Source organism: Trachurus trachurus (genome assembly GCF_905171665.1).
Source record: "Trachurus trachurus genome assembly, chromosome: 14".
NCBI classification, from domain to species: Eukaryota; Metazoa; Chordata; class Actinopteri; order Carangiformes; family Carangidae; genus Trachurus; species Trachurus trachurus.
This window is the reverse complement of record NC_139903.1, coordinates 232,329-243,550: the sequence shown is the minus strand read 5'-3', so window position 1 is coordinate 243,550 and position 11,222 is coordinate 232,329. Positions and strand designations below refer to the sequence as shown.

General features: G+C 43.9%; 1 protein-coding gene across 2 annotated transcripts in view; it reads right to left on the bottom strand.

The window, feature by feature from the left end:
* Positions 1-1,262: 1,262 nt before the first annotated feature.
* Positions 1,263-11,222, bottom strand: part of cpeb4b (cytoplasmic polyadenylation element binding protein 4b) — a 197,025-nt gene continuing 187,065 nt past the window's right edge. For both annotated transcript variants that reach the window (XM_083986430.1, XM_083986429.1), the window contains 6 exons: positions 7,727-7,897; positions 6,129-6,218; positions 5,675-5,793; positions 4,344-4,458; positions 3,963-4,144; positions 1,263-2,466 (listed from right to left, as the gene is read on the bottom strand). In XM_083986430.1, coding sequence (XP_083842556.1) covers positions 2,239-2,466; positions 3,963-4,144; positions 4,344-4,458; positions 5,675-5,793; positions 6,129-6,218; positions 7,727-7,897 — 905 coding nt within the window. In that variant the 3' untranslated portion in view covers positions 1,263-2,238. The remainder of the gene's footprint in view (positions 2,467-3,962; positions 4,145-4,343; positions 4,459-5,674; positions 5,794-6,128; positions 6,219-7,726; positions 7,898-11,222) is intronic.

Sequence of the window (11,222 nt, the reverse complement as noted above, 5' to 3'; positions counted from 1 at the left end):
TTATCATCTCATTTAACAGCAAATTCTTCACAAAGTGTTTTAACTTCTAAAATGCTCACCCACCCACTGCAGCGTCGCCACGGCAACGCCCATATGAGGCTCTCACTAGTCGAGTGTGTAGAATCAAGTTTCTGTACGAACTCCCTGACGCCGCGAGGATCAGTTTCTATTGGCTGTCGATCGATGTGCACTTTACATTTACCCAAAACACTCAGACCTGTGAAATCAAACGTAAAGAAGTGGTGCACTGCGATCTGGGCTACGGAGAGAGACAGTGTGTGTGTGTGTTTCTGTGTGTGTGTGTGTGTGTGTGTGTGTGTGTGTGTGTGTGTGTGTGTGCGCTCTGCTCCTCTCTGTCATAGCGACTCGTGTTCGAGGCCGATCTCTTTGGTTTGAGTCGTTCAGAGCTTCACACTGAAGGAGAGAAACTGAAACTGAAACTGAAGAAACCAAAAAATAAACAACTACGAACAAAAGAAAAAGAATAAAAACCTGGAGGAGACGCACAACTACACAGCTACACAGCTACACACAGACAGACACACACTGACCACTCTGTGTGTGTGTGTAGTTGTGTAGGTGTAGTTGTGCGTCCCGCTGCAGACACTATCTTCATTTATGCTCCTAACACTGATGCTGAGTTCTGACCTGAAACTTCCTCTAGAGACTCGGGAGAAAAAAAAAAAACACCGAAATAAACTTTTATGCAAAAACGACGGAGACAGAGTTCTGTGAACGAGGCCCCGCCCCCTTTTAGCGGTTAGCTTAGCATCAGGGGCCACGGGCAAACATGAGGGGGCGGAGCTACACCTGTCTGTGTTTCTGTCTGTTTCTTGTGTTTGAACCTGTCATGTCCGTCCGTCTTTCTGTCCGTCCATCTTATTTTCTGTCTGTCTCTGTCTGCACTGCAAAAACTCTAAATCTTTCCAAGAATGTTTGTCTTATTTCTTGTCCAAATGTCTCATTTCTAGTCAAAACTAATCTCTTTCCGCTTAAAATAAGACTCATCACCTAAAAATAAACTTGTTTTTAGATCATTTTCACTTGTTTCAAACTAATTTTCACTTGAAATAAGTAGAAAAATCTGCCAATGAAAGCAAGTTTGTAATAAGAAAGAAAAACTTGCTCCACTATCAGATTTTTCTACTTATTTCAAGTGAAAATCTGCTTGAAAGAAGTAAAAAGTGTCTAAAAACAAGCTGCTTTGTTTTGACTAGAAATAAGACAGATATTCTTGGTAAGATGTAGAGTTTTTGCAGTGTGTCCGTCCGTCCATCCGTCTTTCTGTCTGTCTCTTATGTTTAAAGTTGAATCTGTCCCGGTCACGTCTCTCTTGTCTGTCCTCCTGTCCTCCTGTATCTCTGTCTGTATCTCTGTATCTCTGTGTCCCGGTGACATTAGCAGCTGAGTTTGAGGTATTAGTTTGTTGCATGAGATCAAAACCCAAAGAATTTGTGTTTGTGTCTAAAATCTAGTTTGTGTTGTTTCAAGTAGGATGAGCGAGTTGTGTTGTTGTGGCCGACGCCTCGGCGCCGCGTCGGTGTCTCGGTGTGTCGGTGTGTGTGTCGTGTCGGTGTGAGGAGATGGAAGCGGAGAGACGGAGGTGAACAGAGTGAGATGTGGAGGAGAAGAGAAGAGAAGAGAAGAGAAGAGAAGAGAAGAGAAGAGAAGAGAAGAGAAGAGAAGAGAAGAGAAGAGAAGAGAAGAGAAGAGAAGAAGGTTGAGAGTCGGTTCTGTCTCAGCTTTGGTCGACTCGGGTCTCTGATCTCAGATCTGCACCGCGGAGCTGAAATAAATAAGTGCACTCTTCTTTAGCAACACGTCCTCATTCACTTTGCTCTGGAGCCTCTCGGCCAATCAAAACGTCCTCACGCCTCTCGGCCAATCAGATTCTGTCTGGTTTGCTCTGCTACAAACAGTTTGGGCTCGGCCGGCCTGCTCATCTACTCTCTATCAACTCATAGAAATAGTTCAAAATAACTCAAAAACGCATAAATAAAGTTATGTTACACATCTGTTTTCCTTGCTGGACATATTTGGATATGATTCCAGTTGTTTCTTTTCTATCTTTAAAATATATTTATATATTAACTGAACCAACCAACGGAGAAACGCTTTGTGTTTAAATTAGAGCAAAAAGGAACCAGCAACAGAAAAGTGCATTTATTTGTACAATGATTTGCGCCTGCCGCTCTGCTCTACCTGCCGCCTGCGTGCAGCCGTGCCGCCGCGCAGCGCTCAGTTCCAGCGGAAGGAGATGTGGCGCGGCCGGTCGCCCCCCTCCTTCACCAGCGGCTTGTGGAACTCGCGGCCGGCGCGGGAGTGGATGGCGGCCCAGCAGTACTCGCAGTAATACTGCAGACACGTCACGTTGGCGCAGAAGAACGGAGCGAACTTCCCCCCGCAGCGCGTTCCCTGGCACTCGTCACACAGCTGGTCGTCCAGAACGTATGGCTTCACTTCCACCTAACGCACAACAGACACACAAACAGACACACAACAGAGTTAACAACACAGCTGGTCGTCCAGAACGTATGGCTTCACTTCCACCTAATGCACAAAGACACACAAACAGACACACAACAGAGTTAACAACACAGCTGGTCGTCCAGAACGTATGGCTTCACTTCCACCTAGAGCACAGACACACAACATGGAGAAAAAGAGCGATTTTCTGCCTCTGCACCGGTCTCACATTTGGACTTACTGTGACAAAACGGTAACTCCGATCAGAAAAAAACACAGTCCATCATCACCGTAAGGACTTCCTGAACGATTTGGTGTGATTCTGGTGTTTCTACAGTAAATATTTTTGAGACGCTGGCAGTTTTAAAACATCGGTCCGTTCTGCTTCTGTCAGAAAATATTTGTATTGGAGTCAATGAGGAGCAGAGACAGACGTGGCCGCACTTAGAGGCTGATAATTCAAATTCTGTAAGTCTCTCTGATATTTTGAGCACATGGTGAGAGACAGAACAAGTTTGTCTACAAATTACGAAAAAATCATGTGTGTAGAGTGTAAATTGTGGCCGAGCCGAGTGTGGAAAGAGAAAAGGTTCAAACGATTTCAGACAACTTCTCCCACTCTAACCGATGATGTCACGCGCTCTGACACGAACATTCCGTGCAATACACACCCATTATAATCTCAGAATTTCTCCAAAAATGACCATGGTCATTGATCAGGGATTGATCAAAAACTATATGACCTATCAAAACGTGGAGTAATACGCCAGTACATAGCATACCCAGGGGGCAAAATCCCAGTTTTTTGGAAAACAGACACGGAGCGTTGTAAAAGGTTTGACAGCAGAAATGATATCTAGGAACTTCAAGGAACCTGGGTGGACAACCTGGTCAACTAGCTGCTGGAAAGCTACAGGGGCCAAAACCCCTTTCTTGGGTCATTTTGCTGGTGAAATTATGTAAATGCAAATATTTAGGTACTACAATGGCATAAATAGTCATACAACTATAGCATTTGGCAGAGAGTATCTTGACACATAGGGGGAGGCATGAAAAAAAGATTCTGGGGTTTGTTGCAACTCAGTTTTAAGATATCACCCTCAACATCCCAAAAAAGACAAAAAAAAGTACTGTTCGCCTGACAAATTCTCATGAAAATTATTATTTTTCAGCACTTTATGGAGAATATCTATGCCTAACATGTATATAGAAAACTTCCTTAATTCATAAGCTTCCATTTGAGTCCAAGATAACCTTTCTATCTCCAAAGCTCCACTTGCTGTGGCCAACGGTCTTCTCTATCTGTCTGTGTGAAAGAAGAAAATAAGTAGGAAAAAATCCACACAATAACAATAGTGCTCGGTGCGATGGCCCCGTGGCCCTAACAAGCTCATCACACAAAGACACACACACACACAGACACACAGCAGTGGAGAATAAAGAGTTAAACAAGAGTAAGAACAGACAGAGGAGGAGAACAGGACCTCTCCACTCACCCGTTTATCGATCTCTCCGTGCTGCAGCTGGACGAAGCGAGCGCTGATGGCAGCGATGTAGCTCTGCTGGTTGGAGAAGGCCACTCGCCCCGCCCCCTTCGGGTACTTGAGCTCCGGGTCGGTGTCGATGCCGGCGTAGCACACGCCCCCGTACAGACGGTCCATGATCATGGCCAGCTCCACTGCAGAGGGTAAATGGTAAACGGTAAATGGACTTGCACTTCTATAGCGCTTTTCTAGTCATTTGGACCACTCAAAGCACTTTACAATGTAATGGTCGCATTCACCCTTTCACCCTGCAGAGCGTTGTAAAGTGAGACAGACTGGACCTGAACATGGTTCTGGTTCTGGTTCAGACCGACTCAGACAGGTGGATCTTACCTGCACGCAGCGGACGAGGAACTCCGCCCACAAAGATGGTTTTCCGGGGGTCCAGAGGCTGAGACCCGTCCATCACAAAGTCACTGTCGTTCAGGTTCCAGGGCCGAATCTGGACCTGAGCACAACCACACAACCACATGGTCAGAACCACACAACCACACAACCACACAACCACATGGTCAGAACCACACAACCACACAACCACATGGTCAGAACCACACAACCACACAACCACACAACCACACAACCACACAACCACATGGTCAGAACCACACAACCACAGAACCACGGGGTCAGAGAGAAACTAGTTCCTTGTATTTACTTCATGTGTCTGGTAACGTTGTGTTATTATCTCATAGCGTGGTGAATGTGCAGCTCACAACTTGTCCACCAGAGCGTTGTGGAGTTGTTGGATTGTGTATTTGATGAGTTTGATGAGGGAAACCAAGAAATCCCATAATGAGCCTCCGTAGCGTAGCTCTGAGCAGCTCACGGCTCTGCTCCGCCGTTCTAAAAACAGCTTGCACCGACGATTTAAGGTAACGAACCTACTGCTCTCCTCAGCGACAGATAGTGTATGTTTGTGTGTGTGGGTATGTCTGTCCGTATGTCTATGTATGTGTGTGAGTGTGTATATAATTGTGTATCTGTATGTATATTTGTGGGGGTGGGAGGTTTGGGGTTTTCACTGTGTTTTGTATTGTTTTGTTTTGTTTTGATTCTTTGTGAGGCACTTTGTGTTACGGCAACGTATGAAAAGTGCCATATAAATAAAGTTGATTTAATTTGATAAGCTGTGACTATAGGGGTTATGGTGAGAGGAGGAGCTGAATAAATGTTGGATTGTCCCTTTAAAGTATATTTTTTGTGACACGTGGGGAGGTAGAGAGAGGGGGAAATGACTCGCAGCAAAGGGCCACCTGAGTCGGGATTCGACCCAGAGCAGCCTGCTCTACAGACTTCCTGTCAGTATTATTGGATGGATTATTTAAAGGACTATTACAAGCTGTGCTCTTCCTCCACCTGTATACGGCCTGTAGCGGTTCATTACCAGCTCCATGGCTACAGTGTTACGTCGTGTTGTCAAGTAGAGACAGAGATGAAGCTACGGTTTAAACCTACAGCGACAGCCGGCTATGAGGTTTTCCATTCTACGTTAGCATCGAGCTAACAGGCTTTATATTCAGTGATGCTGTGATGAGACGGATCATCGTTCATAAACCTTCAGTTCTGTTGATGATCTGAGAGACCTGTGTGTGTGTGTGTGTGTGTGTGTGTGTGTGTGTGTGTGTGTGTGTGTGTGTGTTTTGTGTGTGTGTGTGTGTCCTGACCGGCTTGTCCTTGATGGTGGGGCTGGACACACACAGGTAGAGCTTCCCGTCCTCCTCGATGCAGGCGTCGATCAGAGCCTGAACAGAGCTCTCGTCCTGGAACAGCAGGAAGGCGTAGCCTGCACACACACACAGAGAGACACACACAGACACACACACACACACACACAGAGACACACACACACACACAGAGAGAGACACACACACACACACACACACACACACACACACACAGAGATTAAAGACGCTGAACGTTCTCGGCACCATGAGCTTCAACAAACAAGTGAACAAATGTTTCAGTCGACTGAGTCAACACACGCAGCTCCTCAGCCCACATGTCTGCCTCTCGCACAAATACACAACTACTACACAACTACACAACAACCACACAGCTACACAACTACACAACAGCTACACAACAGCTACACAACAACACAACCACACAGCTACACACCTTTAGGGGGGAAGTAGGATTTGCTCTCGGCCTTGTGAGGCCAGTCCACAAACAGGTGTCCAAAACGCCTGAAGCTGGCGGTGATCTCATCTGAGGAGGAAGACACCACATCATCATCATCATCACCATCATCATCACCATCATCATCATCATCATCATCATCATCACTTCAAACTGTTCATCTTTTATTATTTTATCTTTTACTGCTTTTTCTTTTTGATTCAATATTTTATTTTTGATTTGATTTGATTTTTATTTGTCTCAAACAAGCACATCAAAAGACAAACAGTATATGTAAAAAAACAAAACAATAATGATACTGTGCAAGTTTGAGAAGGGGCTGAAAGAAGCAAAGCTTATCAAGTTCAGCCCCCCCTCCTTACATTGTGATTCATGTCATACATCTGTAGTTCCATACAATTAAAGGTACAATATGTAAGAATGTGGCCAAAAACGGTTACTACAGTCAAATTCAAAACACGGCGATCTGGTTTTTCCTCCCTGTCGTAGCAGCAACTCAGTGGCAGCAGCAGGGTTAGGGTTAAACTGAGGCTGAAACGCAGCTGATGCCGCCGTGACTGGGAGAGAGCGCTAGGTGGCGCTACATGTAAACACGTAAATTCAAAACATAAACATGATTTGCAGTCTGCAAAAAAAGATTTTTAATGCGAATACTCTGGCTGTACTATTGTTGTTGGTGAGTTCATCATGTTATATGAACATTATTCCTGAGTCTCTGTGACATATTAGGAGGATTTTACGGCCAGTTGCTTTAGATTTCTTACATACTGTACCTTTAAACGATTAAAAACATATTACTTTAATATGAAATAAGGCCATGATTATAAATATAAATAAAAAGCAGAGTAAAATTAGCTGTCCAGTTCTTTATAGCTGATCAAGAGTGTTTGTTTGTACTTACTTTTAAATTGTTTTAAGTTATTGCACATTTTTACACCACAAAAAGAGATGCTAAAACTTTTCAGGGTAGAATGGATGGTAGATTGTTTAAAGTAACAGTTCCCTCTTCAATCATAATTTTATTTAACTTAAATAATCAAAACCAGGCTGGTGATAAGGACATAAAACCCAGAAACCCAAACAGAGATCAGGTCCAGGTAGAGACCAGTAAATAATAGTTTTCCTGGCTCAAAATGTGTCAACATTATAGAGTTTGTTCTGATATGTACATCAGTGACACTGGTAAAGTGCAATATTGAATTTTATTGTTTTATTGTTGTTGATTGTGTGTCTTTCTTTTTTATCTTCACTGATGTTTTTAACCACATGGAGGTTTGCATTTGAATTTCGTTTATACCTTGGTATGAATGACAATAAAGGAATTCAATTCAATTCAATTCTAAAGACCCAGAAGGAGGAGAAACTGGGTCCAGTTCAACCTCCTCCTTCAGAACCTTTTGTGTTTCTAACACAACGTCAGTCTGGTGCTTAGTGTATTTTAACAGAGATGACATCATCGGTTCCTGTCTCACATTAAACTATTAACTACTGTTCTACTAATGGAGAGACTTCCTCTCTGTGTCTGGACCATCCCAGTTGTCATGACAACACATCCCATCATCACGGGGCCTCCGTACCTTCGTCTATGTCGGGGGGCAGCCCTCCTACGAACACCTTGCGTGAGTAGCGTTCGACGCGCTCTCCGTTCTGATGAGGGAAGCAGTGAGGAGATCCCAGACCGGCCAGACCCGGGTCGCCGCGCTCCTCGTCCGGAAAACCGTCTTCCATCGGGAAGAGGGACGAGTGGCCTGAGAGGGGGGAGAGAGAGAGAGAGGGTTGTCATGGAAACACCAGAACAGCTGGAACAACTGTTCTTCCTGTCACCTGGTGGAGACGGGAAGAGATCAAGTGTTTTATTTTAGATCCTGACCACATTACACTCCAGCTCATCAATATTATATATATTATTATTATTATAAAACTTTTTGACATTATGGACCACCAGAAATACATAAATATTTGACTGAAGAACGTTACTTTTTTAGTGAATGTATGTTCGAATTAGGGCCAATGGTGTGGATTTGTGGAAATATTGTAGAGAAATGTCTGGAAAAACTGGTACAATCTCTCCAGAAACATTTAAACATTTCTTTAAAAAAATAAAAACAAGTGGTAAAAACTGAGACTGAAACAGCTCTCTAATGAAAGTAAAGTTAATCACATCCCGTTCCTTCACTACGGGACTAACACTGTGTGTGTGTGTGTGTGTGTGTGTGTGTGTGTGTGTGTGTGTGTGTGTTCAACCCCATTCAACCCTGAGCTGCTTTATAAAGACTTATGCAGGGAGTTAACCTCAGCTTCAAGTGTGTGTGTGTGTGTCTAACTCAGTCTGATCCAACAGTTGAACAGTGACACACACACACACACACACACACACACACACACACTACGCTATTTTTTTTTTTTTCTCTTTTCCTCTATCCTGTATTTATTTATTTTATTTTTATGTATTTTTTATTATCATTATTATTTTTGTATCTGTTTGTATGGTGTTTGTATGTTGTGTATGGTCTTGTACTGTCCAAGTGTTCGGTGATGTCCTGTGATATATGTTGGTCTGAGTTTATGACTGTATATGTGTTGTGACTGTTGGTTTTGTTTTGTCTTGTGAACTCGGAGAAGGATCACTTTGACTGGTACTTGGACTCCAGGAAGAATAGCCAGGCTAATGTGCTGGAGCTAATGGAGATCCAATAAATAAATAAATAAACACACACACACACACACACACACACACACACACACACACACACATATTGATCATGCAGACAAACACCACAGCTCGTATGAGTTGATGAACAACAACCAACAGATTCAGATGATAAAAACACAGGTGAGTTAACTGATGACATCACACAGTGACATCACACAGTGACATCATCCGTCGAAGATGAAGAAGATGATGAGGATGAAGGTGTGTTACCTCGTCTCCTGCTATAGTTCCTGGCTGCGTGTGGAACAAGGACAGATCAGAGAGATCAGAGAGGAGGATGAAGGTTACAGATGAAGAGCAGCACAGACGGTTATAGTATACTATAGGATGTTGTTACAAGTTGTTGAAAGTTGTTAGAAGTTGTTGTTCTATGTAACATTTAAACATGTTAACACCGCCCCCCCCCCCCCTGGTAGAAACCATCAGTAGCTTCTTCCTCTCTGTCAGACTGAAGGTTCATTAAGCTGCTCTCTCCTCTCCTCTCTTCAGCAGCAGCTGCAGCTTCCTCCTCCAGACTCTGAAGGTCTCGGTGCAGCAGCGGAAACACAACCATGTGAGACCAGAAACTCGCTCAGGGCCAATCACAAGGGCCGAGGTGGGGGGGGGGGGGGGGGGGGGGGGGTAACATCTCAGCTCCATGTGAGCGTCTCTTCTGTTCTCGTCCCAGTTCACAGCAACAGAGTAAACCTAGTAGCTGACGGTGTCTCCTCCTCAACACCAGGGGGCGATACGCCTCGTTTCACTGAGTTAACACAGAAGCCGTTTTCCCACTAAAATTAGCGGGTCGATGCAGGTTTTTTAAACGCGGGACGACCCGCTAACAATCAGCATTTGGCCCCTTTCCCATTGACCAGAATGAGCCGAGTCGAGGTCCGAGCCTGGGTCTGGCGTTCCCACTGCAAGCCGATCGGAGCCGAGCCGATTGACGCGGGTCGACGCGGCTCGGTGCACCTTTCCCACCGCCACCAAAGCCAATTGTTAGCGGGTTTAAACCGTTTTTTTGGCCAGTGGGAAAGGGGTACATGACTCCTCTCTGTTGACTTTATGAAATAGAAATGAATAACTTAGACTGTTCCACTTCAGTTCCCGGTCCGGTCCGAGTTTCAGGCTGAGAACAGGTTCAACATGTCGCTGGTTGAACCGGGTGAAACGGCCTCAATCACAATGACGCTGCTTTCTGTTCATTTAAATATAATCAGATCTGCTGCTCCACTTTGTGTCTGTTCTGGAGCAGCTTCGCGTCGGACGGTTCACGCCTCCACGTCGTCCATTCATTTCTGATAATGGACACCTCGTCGGGCACTATCCCTTACATAATCGATTATTAAATCATGGTTTTTTAGGACAAAAAGCTCCAGATTCTCTGATTCCAGCTTCTTCAATGTGAATATTTCTGGTTTCTTTGTTCCTTTATGACAATAAACTGAGTCTCTCTTTGGTTTGTGGACAAAACAAGACATTAGAGGACGATGTCGTCTGGTGGTTTGAGAAACACTGGTTGATGTTTTTAACATTTTATTTTAAAGGATAATGACAGTAATGGTGAGTTGTTGCAGCTCTAGTGGTGTGACATGGAGGAACGTGGAGCTGAACTGACACGAGTCACCAACAGTGAAGCAGCTCCAACGTGAACGCAGCCGCTTTAATCCTCAGCTGCTGCTCAGTGGACGCTCCCACACAGATGGACATTAACTGGGGGGGGGGGGGGAGGAAAGCTGATTGAAAGTCTGCTATAAAAAGATGTGTGAGTATGAGAGAGAGACTGTAAAAACCTAAACAAACCTCAACACTAAGGACTGGCCAAACAAAACTCTGATCACTGTTCAGATTAATGCAAACTGACCGTATTAAAACTGTTCAGTGGTTCTGTGTGCAGGTTTCTTCCTGAGATCTGGAATCTCTGATGTATAACCCCAATCTATACAAACCTAAGAATTACAGAGGAATCTGCAGCTCTGGAAAAACTTAAGAGACCACTCCCAAAATGATCAGTTTCTCTGGTTTTACTATTTATAGGTGTGTGTTTGAGTAAAATTAAATTACATTTGTTTTGTTTTGTTCTATAAATACTGACAACATTTCTCCCAAAATTGAAATAGAAATATTGTCATTTAGAGCTTTTATTGGCTAATGACTAAACTAGTCTAAATAACCAAAAATATCAAGTCTTTTCAGACCTTGAATAATAATAATGCAAAAAAAACATGTTCATATTTATTAGAATATTTGACCTCAGGAATAGTTCATAAACCAGTTTTAGTGGAATAATGTGGATGTTTAATCCCAGCAGTGGTTTTTATTCATAATCTTCCTATCCACCACTTTATTTTCCCATGATCCATTGTGTCACACCACAACGG